Source organism: Epinephelus moara, chromosome 19, assembly GCF_006386435.1.
Source record: "Epinephelus moara isolate mb chromosome 19, YSFRI_EMoa_1.0, whole genome shotgun sequence".
Taxonomy (NCBI): Eukaryota; Metazoa; Chordata; class Actinopteri; order Perciformes; family Serranidae; genus Epinephelus; species Epinephelus moara.
Genome location: NC_065524.1, coordinates 13786512 through 13801881, shown reverse-complemented (window position 1 = coordinate 13801881; position 15370 = coordinate 13786512). Strand labels below are relative to the sequence as shown.

The 15370-nt window shown below is 41.7% G+C and overlaps 1 protein-coding gene across 1 annotated transcript; it reads right to left on the bottom strand.

The window, feature by feature from the left end:
• Positions 1–2: 2 nt before the first annotated feature.
• fhip2a (FHF complex subunit HOOK interacting protein 2) lies at positions 3–13432 on the bottom strand. Its single transcript, XM_050070522.1, has 17 exons — positions 13298–13432; positions 12146–12224; positions 10001–10170; positions 9617–9721; positions 9368–9490; positions 8993–9217; positions 8693–8889; positions 8380–8494; positions 8159–8235; positions 7846–8038; positions 7232–7395; positions 6308–6454; positions 6131–6221; positions 5832–5975; positions 4683–4823; positions 3091–3194; positions 3–3005 (listed from the first exon to the last, which is right to left on the bottom strand). Exons 1-17 carry the CDS (start codon positions 13340–13342, stop codon positions 2894–2896), a joined length of 2232 nt encoding a protein of 743 aa, XP_049926479.1. The 5' UTR covers positions 13343–13432; the 3' UTR covers positions 3–2893.
• Positions 13433–15370: the final 1938 nt, after the last annotated feature.

The window sequence follows — 15370 nt, the reverse complement described above, 5'->3', positions numbered from 1 at the left end:
CCTGCTGAAGAACTTTTTTTAATTGGGACGGAGGATGTTAAAGAAACCAGATTTGTCCTGAATGAAACCTAACACATTGTTTAACAGCAGTGTTGTAATGAAGACAGCGGATTAGGAATAAATGAGCCAATGCCTCCGAGAGACTGTGTCACTTACAATTAACTCTGTGAGGCATTGGGAGGCGGGAGGAGTGAGCATGCACCTTACCTTAATGTCTCAATTATGCATTGCACAATCACAAAATCAAACTGGCCATGAGATAGAAGAAGTATAATGAGACTCGTCCCATTTCACACCAGAGGAAAGCAGCGATTAACATAAACAAATGCGACATGATACAGTGATTGGTCGAAGCTGAAAACGACGTCAATCAGTTGGCATCAGATTTTTTTGACTACACAGAGTCCTGTACATGTTCACAAACCAAACAAAGTCTATGTAACACAAGAGATAGGCATAATAGGATCACAACAAACGGTAGTGAAGCAGAAACCCCATACACATCGATCCTAGGAGTCCTCAGAGATACACAGTGTGAAGTAAGGCATCATATCTCCCTGTCAGTGTCTTCAAACAACAAAGTGCTGACAGCTTAGGAATCATCACAGATGGCCGGACTGCCTTTTTTTTTTTTCTCCCGTTCAATGATGAAAAATAATCTATAAGCATGCATTTACACCAGGTAGTATATCTCTATTGCTATTGTACACATACAATATACAAATGTACAGAACAAGTTGGAAAGATAGTTGATTAAAAAATGTGCATGATTTGACAATTTAAAAAAAGTTTCCCGTTAAAATAGAAATGTTACTCCTGGTACATCCTAGATTTTTTTTCTTTTTTGGTTTATGAAAACATTTGGAAAAACAAAAAGCTTTTTTTGTGGTGTAATATTTACATTATGAACAAGGATGAAGAAAGACAATGTGCAAATCTGATTCCATGCAAGCAGTTGCATAATGTAGCTTAGGTGCTCGAGTGATGGGTTCAGAGTGGGACCAGAAGACAGACGGGGGAAAAAAATAAAATAAAACAAGGCTCAAGACCAGGGACTCATGGCTTCAATGAATGACTCCGCCCATTCTCCGCCGCAGTTATAAACCATTACAGTACATACAAACGAACTCATCGCCAAGCGCGCTCAACAATCATGGAAACATTCACACTGGGAACACAACAACCAATGTTACATTAAGTAGCATTTTGATTTAGACTATTTTTAAATCTCACGTGATGAATCACTGATGTACGAGGTGATTTTTTAAGTTAGAGACACCCCCCTGAAATATCCAGGTAATATACAACCAAACAAAACACAGCACCTCATCAAAGATCAGCATGAAAAGGTAATACTGCTAGTAAACTCAACACCTCAAAGGAAGTCGTGATAACCTATGGAGGAATTCAGAACTCTGAGGATACTGTCAGCCAGCACTTTCCAAACTGGGGCTCTGAACCCCTGCAAAGTCTCCAGGTAAATTAAGAGATCACGAGATAGTACACAAAATTGAAGGATGATGTATTTTTGCTACAAAAAGTTTCTTTTTTGGCTTTCCTATGATATTTGCTTTGTTGGTGAATTACTGGATGAAATCAAATAACTGTCTGAACTGTTCACAACTTTCAGACATGTAGTCATAGCTTTGTCTTAGGGGTCAAAAGCAACTGGAAAAGCTACTGTATATCCTCAGTCAATGATGCATTTAAGACACAGGTCAATAAAATCAAAAGGTATGCTCCTCTGCTTACAATGAACTAATTATTGAGAATTTTAAATGGTGTAAAAAAACAATAACACAGTATCCCTTGGATAAAATAAACACTGGTGTGTGAGAGATGCAACACTGGGTGTGGAGAACACAAACTAATGCGGAATCAAAAACATATCTCTTACCACAAATGCCAATTTGATACTTCCTAAAAGCAAACTCCCGCCCAAACAAAGCATGAATAAACTTGAAAAATGTAACAAGTGCAATGCAATGAGGTCCGTGTGCAAAATTCACCATTTCACAGACAACATGTGATGGATGGTGACATCTTTGGGTGGTGATGATTACAGATGAGTTTTGAGAGCACAAGCACTTAAAGACAAACAAGGAAAACAAAAAGTAGCATGTGGATATTCAGTCCTCAATATGACTGTTTTATATTGATTAGATCTTATTATGACATTAGTTTAAAAGGCAACCTGAAAGCAAATAAATAATAGGACTTGGCATTTAAAACACGAGTGCAGTATCGTAAATACTACACTTCAGTATGAATGTAACTACAGGGACATATAGGGGTTGAAGGTAGTGGGCTTTTTTCTCTCTACAGCCTCTTGTCCTGTTGTCTTCAAATAGACAACACATGAGGAGTTCAGATAAAAATGTTTCAAAAGGAAACAATCTCCTGTAACTGAAAGGTGCGATTCCACACTAAGGCAATGACTTTACAAATGGGTGATGATGGGACCGAAAATAAATACACAAACATCGTTTCTCCGTGACATAATAATTACAGGGTTATCATCTTTTGGCTGGTGAGGAAGAAAGATGGGAAGGGGAAGGGGGCAGTGAGAGAAAATGCAGAGGCTGAAAAACGTCCAGTGACCATCTCTCTGCACCTCCATCCTCCTCCTCTTGTTCCTCTGCTGGCTGGGCAGTGTCTGTGCTCTGACCTTCTCAAAAAACAAGACCAAAGAGTTTTTGATAGTGGAGCCCGAGAGGCCAGAAGAGGGGGAGTGATGAACCCGTCCGTGTGGGCATTAACAGTCTTGCAGGGATGAGCAGTTAGTGGTAATGTGTTGCCGACCCTGTGACACCGATACCACCACACCCCCAAAGGCCCAGTTTAATCCTGACCTGTCTGCCTGGCCGAGGCAGATGGATCAACAGCGAGATGATTACGGTGAGGAGGAAGCAGCTGCGTGGTATTTGACGAAGGCGATGGCCGCCAGCTCTTTGCAGAATTCCTCCAGCACGATCACCCCCTCCAGCAGAGTCATGTGGTCGATGCTGGAAGAATAGAAGGAAGGTGAGAAATGCCATACGAAAAGTCAGCTCAGAGGATAAGAGCACAGAACTGAGTGGAAGTACGTACTTGATACCCTCTGGCTCCAGACCTAATAATCTCTTTCTCACAAGCAGCAGTTTGGGTGTGAAGTCTGGGATGCGCTGAATCCTTAACATGAGATCTCCCACCACCTAAAACATACAAGAACACAAAGCAATAAGCAAAACACAACAGTACTGCTTCCAACTTTGGGTAAAGGTGCAACATTTGTAAATCATTAAGGCCTTTGCACAATGAGTCCATTTTTTTCTGATTCGCACAGACCTTGCACACTAATTGCGATGCGTATTATTGTTCTATTCATTGCGAAAATTCACAATAAAAATTTAAAGACACATTTCCTCTTTTGCCTCTCTCCACTAGAGTCATTTATCTGGCTGTCATCACTCCCTCCCTGTCGTTCATTTAGCACCACAGCTGCCTGAAGGAGCAGAGCTGCCCTCCCACTCTGCCCTCCGCATTCTGTGTGGTCCATATCCTCCTCCTCGTCATCATCATCCACCTGAATATTACTATCTGACCTGTTGAAAGTATCTGAGTTATTAAATGATTCTGTGTGCTTTGTTCATCTGTCTTGTCACAGCTGTGTCCCGCCGCCACATTTTCTTCACTGATTCTTGGTTTAACAACTCAAAGGCTTCTCACGGATGCAAAAAACGCAGAAAATTGAACCTGTTCCGACAATTTTAATGACTGATGAAAGTTTCGGACTCAGTGTGCTAATGTGATTGACACAAAGTGAGGTCGTATTTATTTTTAGATTGATAGTAGTCAGGGGTATTTATCTGCTTCAGCTCCCATCGGCAGTGATGGAAACATGACACACTACTTTTCTCTTCTTACTTCTGCAACTTTGTCATCTCAGCCACAAATTCCATCGGAGGAGCACTCAAACATCGTTTCAAATAGGTTGGCATTGAGTTCGCAACAGAGACTGAATAAGTAACAGATACAAAAACTATGTAACCACTGTAACATTTTCCCTGAACTCCACGCTGCTTTCTACTCTTTACTAACCCTGTTTGACACTGACGCACCAGTGAAAAAAAGAAACACAAAAGACACACTTGCAATGGGAAAGCAGTCTATTGCCTATTTTTAGTTGGTTTTCCCACGCTTAAAAAAACTGCATATACGTGCTAATTTTGGTGAAAAAGGGTATCATTGGAGACATTACTGTAATTACCATAAATAAACAAGACCATCCACAAAGAAATTAGCAGCTTCAACCAGCCTCTGCACCGTATTTACACTGTGAGCTGATGGGATTGATTTCAAAGCAAAGTAGCTGGACTGACTCACAAAGCAAAACAGATACAGATACAGAGGTGTAGTTCTTCCAGTAAGAAGCAGGTCAAGTAGCAGCATGCTCTCAAGATGATTGGCAGTGAGACTCACAGAAACACTTACACTATCCAAACCGCTGGCATGAGATAAAGACCAACATTTGTCTACAACATGATCATTTGTTGCATCACACAGTTTGAAATACAACATCAAACAGTCAAGACAAGCAAGAAATCTCAAAGCAGATAACAGTGATTGTAAGCTCTGGGCACAGCAGTGTGTGCTATCAATGATGGATAAGACGATGACTGTAATCTAGACGGGAATCTTACCCTGACGATGACAGAGAACAGGGACCTGCAGCCAGGGGCCAGGTTGATATAAGGGTCCAGCAGGTACTCGTGCAAGTGAGGATGTGGAAACAAAGACAGTTTGGACAGCACAGCGGTCACCTGCAGGTTGACATCGTACGGCTGGAGGACAGAGAGGACATCAGATTTAAAACTACACAGGAAATAAAACTGACTATTAGAGTGAACTGAAGATGTCCTGAGTGTAGAAGAAGTGCTACTGTATGAATAAATAACTGCCACAATAGTCAGAAGCTTTTATTAACGGGCTCATCCATTAATACAGTGCTCCCTTTTAGATTTGATTTCCTAAATGCTACAAGAAACCCTTGAGCTGCCAAGAAGTGCATTTCGCTTCTGAATCGCTATTAGTCATCTTCATAATTCCCATCTAACATCATTTGTCAAATGAGTTTATGGCAAAAGCTCATTATTTTTGTTTTTTATGTTTCAAAAAATAAAAGCCGTCTGCATAATCAGCAGCTCATTTGCATCATCTCCCCATTTTTCTCTCCTCTCTCCATTAGTGGGCCTCATTTACGCTAAATTGCAGTGAACAGTGCTTTCCTGCAGAAAGGAATAACAACTTCTGGGTGCGTGGGAACATTAGATCTGAGTGAAAATCTGTTGAAACTGATCAGCTCCTTAAAAAACAAACAAGAGTTTTTGGTGAGAATCAATAAACAGAAACGACTGCTCTTACTTGGTTTGACCTTAAATAACATTTTGTGCTGATTTAGATGCAGAGAGCTTAATTTATTCACTGGAGTCTGGCTGTTCGTGTCTGGCTAGATTAAACAGTTTAGGACTTATCTCACGAAAAGTTGCCTCAGAAACTTGTCAGTTAAGATTATTTTGTTTAGTTTATTATGTCTACTTATTTCCATCAACTAAAAGGCAGCTGAATTTTGATTCAAGTGGTGCTCCATAAACAGCAGGCTATCTGCTCTATTTGCAACATAGATTTGATTACAACCGAGGCTGCATTTGTGATTTCTAAAGGCCACTTTTACTGTGGGTGTTGCTATGTGGATGAGTGGAGCTTAAACAATGCAACAGGTATTTATAAAAATGAAATATACATGACATACAACACTACAGCATGTGGTTGTTCTGGTGGATCAAACTGACCTGATCCAGGATGCGACCCATCCTGTCGAAGAGAACCTTCAGGAAGTGGCCCTCGAAAAATGGACTCTCCAAGTTGCACTTCTCAAAAGGCTTTGGATTTCCCCTCCAGTCCCACCGCTGGCAGACCCCACAATAGTCCCTGAACTGAGGAGAACAATTCATCTTCACTTAGCATCTCATCTACTAGCAACACATAGAGAACTCATGAGCAACAGTATCCATTGCCTCAGCAATTAGTTTAATGGCTGATGACATAGAAAGAAACCCAAAACCAGAATGTCACCTTGAATGAGCCTTACCTGTCTGTGTGCATCTCTGAGGTAGGTGTCATAGCCTGTGCCTTCGACATGATACGACGACTTCGCCTCATCGGGCACCAAACACAGGAAACTGCGGGCAACAGAATTTAAGTTAAACTTAACAAAATTGAACCAGACTCCACTCAGTGTTTGTCGTATCAGGAGCAGACGGTGTACCTGTTGACAATCTTGTGGACCTCTGTCTTTCCGTCAGACTTTGAGTGGTCCGGACTCTGTGGTGGAGAGGAGCTGAGCCAATCAGAACCAGACAGCCTGCTGTCTGGAGAAAGGTCATCGCCAAACAGTGGGTCCTCCTCGAGGTCTCTGTAGAAAGAACACGTTGATATGAATGACAACATCATCTGATTCTGACAAGCACTACTGAACAAGTAACAGAAGATGTTCATTTTTCATTTTGTTTTTCTGCATCTCTCAACATGATGCATAAATCATGTCAGCTATTTTAATTTCTCATCTCCATTCTGGTATAAAAATGAGAAGTCCATGTTGTCAGTACTCGTGTGTAGTTAAACAGGGGGAAATATATGGTTTTTCAGGGTGGTGACAGCACATTAGTGCTCTGTGAGCTTGCCTGGCACATTCAAAATCTGTCATGTAATGAGGGAAGTGAATGCATGTCTGCATAGAAATTTATTGCGTTTACTTTTTCTGGCAGTATGTTTGCAATATGTCTGCAGGTGTATTAAAGTCACTGACATTCTTCAGCTCTTTTATGAACTTATCTCACACTCTACATGTAAACCTTGTGTTACAGTGCTGCATTTGGTGATGTAATTCCTTTGCAAGAAAACTTAAACGCCATATAAAGCAGCATCTGTATAGAGCAATAACATCTATGTATCTCCAAGATCTGATCGTTTATCAGTGGCTGACATGCATTCTGCACTGACAGTGACAGTGGGTAAAACAGATTGACACACGCAATAAGGAACAGTTTAGTTGAATTGTTGGCACATCTGAAAAACACAGCTAGTTGATGCATTCACTTTATTTCCACTGCTGTGTGTTTGTGCCGATGATCTTCCAGGATTTTTTTTTATGTCAGCTCAGGGAGGTCTTAGGTCTGAGGCAGGTCCTTACACGGCATCATGGGGCTGCCCGTTCTCCAGGGGCTCCCGCTCCTCCTGTGGTTTGTTCTCCAGGTAGTTCCTCTCCTCCAGGCTTCGCAGCACCAAGCTGTGCAGGATGTGTTGGTTGGGCTTCTGGATCAGCTGCTCAAATAGCCGCAGTGTCATGATGCTGATCTGGAGACACAGGAGGAGGAGTGAGGCTTAGCTCCGACTAAAAACCCAGAGTAACATGCAAAGGATTTGCTCGCTGACAACAACAACAAAAAAAAGAAAAGAAAAGTAGGCAGTCGCTGTTACAAACATCAAAGAGATGATTCATCTCTCTTTTGTGTGATGAAAATGTGTGCAACAGCTCAGACACTAATTAAAATTCATGTGCTTTTCGTTAATCGTATGATTCACTAACTCAGAATCCTTGAAGGGCAGATGGCCATTTGTACTTTTGAATATCAAATAAGTAAAAGAAATTACAGATTCGTGATTTTCATTCTGAAGCACATTAATAGTGAAATAATAATAGAATGGGTGAAAAAAGGAGGCCTGAATGAACCTGATCAGCCAGACACAAACGATGATAAAGGTACATTCATTAGGGTACGTCCTGAATAATGATGTGATAAGAACCTCGTCTGACAGATGGTCACAGTGCTCGATGAGTCTGTGTCTGAGTGGATTCTGAGCCATAGTGGCTGGAGTCTCGGGCTCTCTCTCCTCTCCCAGCAGGAAGTAAATCATCTCCTGCAGCAGAGCCTCTGATGTCACCTGCCGGATGATCCTGTTCAGCAGGGCTGTGGAGGTCAGGATGCCTACCTCCGACCTGTGTGCACCCACACACACACACACGATGTGTAAATGAGCAGTCACGACACATAACACACTGACAAGACGAGGAATATCAATCAAGGATGATTGATTGATGATTCAAAGCGAGACTTACGTCTGCATAAGCTGTGGCTCCATGACAGACACGAAGAATCTTTCTCTCACTGCTTTTGCCATCACTGCAGCTGCTGACTGGAAGACAGCGAAGAAAAACAAAACTGTACTTCAGCCTTCTGTGGCTCTCAGATACAAAAACAACTTCAAGCTCTTTTATTCTGTCAATTCTGACTACAATATGACACATCAAATCACTGTGAGTCAGAACTGGTTAAGGACCTTCTGAGCCTCCTTGATGAGCTGGTCACAGTAATCTAGCCAGGACAGGAAAGAGATGAGAGCCCTCTTCCCTGTGAACACAGCAGCATCCTCTTTCAGGTTATAAACGTCCAGACTGAAAGAGAAGGAGACGGAAAAAGATAGAAATATTAAAGGTTTGATGAAACTCTGCAAACTTATCTACTGAAAATAGCATCTCACACTATTTAAGGGCTGCCTACGAAGTCAAATTAAATCAAAAAACTTCAGATGATGGTGTTAACAAGTCATTAAATATGTGGCAATAGAAAGTAAACACTATAAAGATATTTACCCCCAGTTGACCGACTCCACTGTCTCAATGTCCAAGGGGTCCATGGACTGTGGCAGGGCTTTATAGAAGGACACCAGCCTGTCAGTCAGGAGCTCACAGAGCTCAGTGTTTTCAGTCAAACACTTGGCAGCTGCAGGCTCTGGTAAACTGACCAGCAGCATCAGGCCCTCACATGCCTTTACTACTATCCTGCCATCCTGAGCAGGGGAAAAGGATACAACTCATAAATATATTCGGCTCATACAGACATAAATAACTTGCAGTAAATCAAGCAAAACGGCTTGCATGGAAATGACTTACAGGGCTCTTTGTGAGGTTGAGCAGCGAGGTGACAAGATTGTAATTGTTGCTGTTGTTGTTGTTACTGGTTGGACTAGAGGTGGAAGCAGCAGCTGCAGCCTGAGGCTCCTCTGGGTGGTCGGCCTGTTCCTCTGCCGGAGACTGACCAGTGTCTGGGGCCGACACATTCTCCTTCACCGCCTCTGTCTCTCCAGGACTCTTTGTCTCAGGTCTCTTTGACTTGTTCTAAAAATAACATCACAAATATATAAAGATATTCTTTTAGTTGTGTGCTTAAAATCCTGCAAGGCTCTTACTTTTGCTAGTAATATATACAGATAAATATTTATGTATGTGCTGCTCAACTTTTTCCTTCCTGGTGTCATAGTTACTCACCTCTAGAAAGAAGTTAACAAGGTATGGGTCCTGCTTCAGTTTGGCACACACTATACAAAGGAACTGAATCTCTTCGTTTTCTGTAGGAGCAGCTAGCACCTCCCCACACAGACGGATCAGTTTCTGACAGAGGAATGTCACAGCCACAGGAGGGAAAAAAAGTTTTGCATAAGTTACATAACCTGTCGGTTATTTTGAGGAGAAGGACTTTCAGAAATACACTGAAATCCAGGCTGTGTCACTTCTCACCTGTACAGGTCTGTGGACATTGATGTGTGGCAGGAGAGGTTGACGAATGTGTGCTAGCAGCTTTGTGTAGAAGGTGAGCACCTGCTGCTTCATCCCTGGAGGACACTGGTGGGAAATCATACAAATGCAATGTATAAGAATGATTTAATACCAGTTGCGTGGAGACGCACGTGGAGACGCACCTCACAGTGCGGAAACTGACTGCACACTCAATATTGCGTCCAGCCCCCCAACCTTCATGGGCTCAGTTCCCACATTTAATTCTCAACCTTGATTTCCACTAGATTTCATCCAATATCACATATACATATGGGCACCATATGGTCATATGTATGTTTTCCTGGAGGTATAATTCATGTAGTTACCAAAGCATGACTGCCTTACATCTGCCTTGCCCAAAGTGTAGAGAGTCTCCAGGATCTTATGATGTAGGAGATACTCCATGCAGGGTCCTGTCTCTCCAGACTCCCTTTCGCCCTCCTCCTGGGTCAGGATGTCCAGCATCTGTTCCAGGTGGGATGGGATGTTGGTGTCTGTGACTGGAGCTTTGTCATCTAAAATGGGAAAACACAGACACATGTGAGAACCTATGTTTGTCCTAAAGATATAAACATAAGGAAAAAGACCATGCTTATTTTGACAGCATGTTGGACGTTTTAGGTTTGCCTGAAGTGTAAAAAGCTTCTGCAGCCATAATTTAACTACTTCGTCTCTGCAGGTTTTTCATCTCCTACATTCTTTTCATTTTCTGCCCACAAACAGAAACATAACTATTAAACCTATATAGCTCTTGTGTGGTGCTGTCTTTAATCCAGATGCAAAAAGTAAATAGTTATGATGTAACCCAGTCCATTTTATTTTCTGATCAACTAAGCCTTTAAAAAACTGCTAAATTTTGATAGCGCTGGCTTTGTGAGGACTTTCCTAGGGTGGCTTCACAGTAAAATCCTATCACTGGTTTTACATGTACATATATTTATTGTGAAGCACATGCATAACGTGGTGAGTTACTGACAACACTGTGTTTACACATCAGCAAAACCCAATAAGTGAAGGGAGCATGACAGAAAAGAATGAGACTTTCCCACAAGGCTGCATGTGACAGAATGACTGCTGGCAAATAGTGATAAATAATATATAATGCTGTGCATGAGGGGGGGGGGCACATCAAGTCAATGAATGTTGCACTGACACCTAATTAAAATATTTCAAATTTCAAAAAGCTTTTACATTTTTAGTCAAATGATTATTCAGGGCAAGGAGGCCTAGGTCAGTTAGTGTTAACAGTGGGCTGAGTATGCTATCTTCATTTGCCATCTTTGTTTGCCAACAATTATGCACAAGTTAACAGGTGTGGGTTGGTGAATTCAATAACAAGATAGGACATGTACGTTGTGATGAATGTAACAAAGCACACAATGGCAAAAAATATGGTAAGATACATCACATCAACAGCTTTTATCAAAAATGATCAAATAACTTCTTAAATTAGTAATCATGTGAACTGATGAAGGTCAGGCTGGTTAAGACTGGCCTCAGAATAATAGATCAAGTTCACTTAAGTCCCAAGTCTGCAAAATCTGTGATTAAATGGCCCCGAAAACATGCTCAGCTAAATAATACTCAAAGTACAGATAATCCCCCATCAGCTGCTCAGAGTAAATGTAGTAAAACTGGCCGAACTGGGAAAACTGCTGAAAAGAAACTGTCGTGCTTTGCAGTGAGGAATAAGACAAGGAGACTTTCCTGCCCCAAAATATACACAGACTAGACGGCAAGTAGTTCAAGTGGAAATTGCCTTTACATGACTGGGTTTAACCACTGAGTACATCTTAAATGCAACCTGATACAGATGCAGAGCGTATGGTTTTACTTGCACAGATCCCACAGGCAAATAAGGCACACATTAAGGAAGCACTCAGTCTGAAGCAGCTTTTGTCCAGACAGTTGTTAAAGGCTATTGCCAAAACAATCACCATGGCATTTCCAGCATACAATACAATTGGGCATGCCATTTAATTTGGATTTTTTCAACATATTACCATTCCCTTGGCATTGGCAGTGTTCATTTTTCTATAAAGTGGAGCTAAATGAGCAGATGAGTAATTAGTAGATCAACAGGAAATTTGAGTAGGAATCCAATGTTGTAATTGAGAAAAAAATGTGATGTGATTGTTGGACAAGGATTGACAATGCTGGCACTTGCTTGCTTTTAAATGAAACAAATTTGAGGCAATGCTTTTGGATCTGGTAAGTAGTAATGTACACTGATCATCTTTTAAAATACTGAATACTGACAGTAACAAGTGGACTAATCAATAGTGAATACACTGATATCTATAACTGTACTACAGTCACATACTGTATGAACAGCTCATGAACTAGCCTAGTTTCCTGTCATTGTACTCAACTTTACACCGGTGCCATTGATACAAACACATAACTTTAATGGCAGCCTGCAGAACAATCAGCCTCTGGGGACGTCATGACCATAACAACAGTTACCATATTTGTTCAGACTTTTCTTACCAGAAGTCTCAATGTAATAATGTGTAATGGCCTTCCAGTGATAGACAAAGTCCTCCTGCAAGGGCAGCGACGGGGCAAGCTGGAAAGGAAAAATTGCAAACATTATGCATAATGTATGTTTACACTGGTGGCCACAAGATTCACCACTAATCATCATAGCAACATGTTTACATGCTTCACTCACTTTCAAATGGAGTTCAAACAGAAACTGAGAAGGCTCGTTTGCTCTAAGAAACGTTTGTCTTTTAGCAGAGTCTTTGAGCTTTAAATAAGATCTTCTTAATGGGTCTAATGTGCCACTACATGATGACTTTGATCAATGTGTTGTGATCAAAGACACAGCCCATAAGTTTTTAAAAGGCTAATAATCAAAGGGTTTAGCTTTCACTTCTGATTGACAGGAATGTTTACACTGGTAATGGGTCCTATCCTCTTCAAGATACATAATAGAATGATGACTTAACAAACAAACATAACGCTAAAAGTCAAAAGTGTTTATTTTGGGCCACCTGCCAAACGTCTATTGTCTGAATCCCTTAACGTGAGGCAGCTTGAGAGCAGTTTACAGGCAGGTTATTACTGGTTTCTAGCTAGTTAGCGCTAGCTAACTGGCTTGCTAACCTATCAGATTAGGCTTTCAAAAATATATGTACGAGTAAACCCACGGACTTCCCATTTAATCAATGTTAAAACGTTTGCGCAATATCAAACAAGGCTGCCCAGTCGTTTCGACACCACTCCTCATGATAAGATCCCGCTGTCTGAAACTAACGTTAGCTACGGCGTTACTTTAGCTTATTTGGGCTAGCGTTAGCGGCTAACTAGCTCAGCCGACCAAACTACCTTAAACACAAATGACTTGCTGCAACGAGGGAAATGGCAGTAGGGAAATGTGTTAGTAATATTAACGAACAGACAAATAAAGGCACCGACAGACATATTATCAATAACCCGAACAAACAAATTGACAGGACAAACACAAAACGCTAACATTAGCTTAGGCTAATTAGTTAGCTCGCTAGTTAGCAACGTACCCCTAATGCTGACGTTATGATATGTGATGTCTGGGCGACCAGAGGCCCCTTTCAACCAAAACATACGACACAAAAGGCAAGCTAGTGGGTAAATAGATGCTCTGGGTAAAAGACTCACCGCTTCCACAGCGTGCTGAAGAATGGACGTAAATTTGGAGAACATTTTGTTCTTCGACTGGACCAGTTTCTCCCGAGAAGACCTAGAGAATTCCTCTATCTTCTTCTTCCTGTTGCTACCGCCTCGATCCAGATTGGAGGTTTCATACAATGACCCTTGTAACGAAAGAATAAAGGTAAGCAATAAAACCGTAACACGTTGCTGGCCACGGGTCTTCACAGGCCTGGCACAGACACTGTAAACAAGACGTCTACAGACTCAAGTAACGTATGCTCACTTTGGACACGGTGGCACTTCCCTCGCCAAACGCTGCTGCTGTAAGCCACCAGGGGGCGCAGGCACACAAGGCATCGGCTTATAGCCTAGTTACTGACAACGATCAGTGCATACAAATGAAGACAGCAGCCAATACAGTCAATGAGAGATCAATATGTTCAGCTTGGAAACAACAATCAATGAGCCCACTTTAAATATAAAAGCAAGTATTGGATTCCGATAATCAAGCAATATATGTTAGGCAATATGGAAAAGATCCGGCGAGCTGTAAAATCAATTGATCATGCTCCCACATCCTGTAATGTGCACAGATGTGAGCTATTTCTCTAATATTGCAGTGATTTTCCAACACAGAGCTAAGGTTTTAGTTGCTTACAGTGTCACCGCTGTTGGGGTAAAGTTAAGGTGTCCACGTGATGAATAGATCGCCCTATATTTCGCTTAAAGTGGCCGGATTTATTACAAATAAAAATAAAATAAATAAAAACAACATGCATTGCTCCAGAGTGCCTGTCAACTTTGTGATTTAGCCCAACTACCACGTCCAGAACAGCACAGTCATCCCACACCAAAAAAAAGTAGGCTAGCCGGTTTAACGTGTAGGCGATCCGACAGCAGCTGCAGGCGAGGAATTTCAAGAATGATCTAATTTGTAACTCCATAATTCTGTGATATTATGTTCAAATATGGACATAAACTTGTTGGAAAATAAGAAGGATGCTGTCTGTTCCAGGACACGCCCTGTCGCTGGAAAGTGCTCTCTCCATCGCGCAGTCTAGCCTAGTCTACCAAATCTCGCAGGCTGTTTGCTTCCCTGCGTTTAATCCCATTAAATGACAGCCGAAAACTTTAAATACAGATAATATCAGGCTGTCAACCGGTCTGTTTCTCTCTCCTGCAAGGCTGCACCGGGGCATCTCCTCCGGGTTATCTCGGGAAAAGAAAAGAGAGGCTCTACCTACCGGGCATGTCTGCTAGAGGTGAGTATCTTTTGCCGCAGAAGCCTTCATAACAATACATATAGAGGGGAAAAGTCTGTTAATTTTGGGGGGAGGAGGGGGGTCTCGGTTCAAGGATGGATGCACTGGAGGAGAGAGCCCATTGGCGTCGTCTTTCGGGAGGCTCAGGCTGTGATAATGACACTGTTATTGTAAGTAGGTTACACCGGTACATAGCTGAAACTACAGCTTGCACCGCTGCAGCCCTCTGTAGACAGCCTGCAACTTCTTCTGTTGATATGAACACTCTGTTGCAGCCTATAAATAGATCACACCTTTTAAGAAAAATCCCAGCTGTGATAATGAACCTGCTTTGATTACTGTTTCTTTTAACATTTGATATTATCCTTAATCAGGAATTATGCATATTATTAGTTAGAGGATGCACACATTATAATTGCCTAAATTGAAAGTGTTGATGGAGGACTTGTAGCATATGATGTTTGTTCTTAATTGGCTGTGGTACAGTAGAGTAGTGGAATTTGAGGGTCGCTGCACTTGGTGACAGGAAGTACCATCTTTTTGGAAACAGGTGCAAAACTACAAACTATGATGTGATGCAACAGTCTCAACCTGTCTGAGTGGAGAGGATGTTTTCATTTCTTGTGTATACCTGCAAACAGTGCAGGTGGAGCATGTTTGTACCCATCTGGTGGGCCTTTGTGGATAAGTGTCAGGTGACTCATCTGGCAGAAGAGATGAAGAGCCTCCAGCTGTTCCTGATATATGTTGTGATTGTGCGGTCTGACTGACCAATTGAGAGCTGGATAGAAGCAGAGAAGTTGCAGTGATATCATGA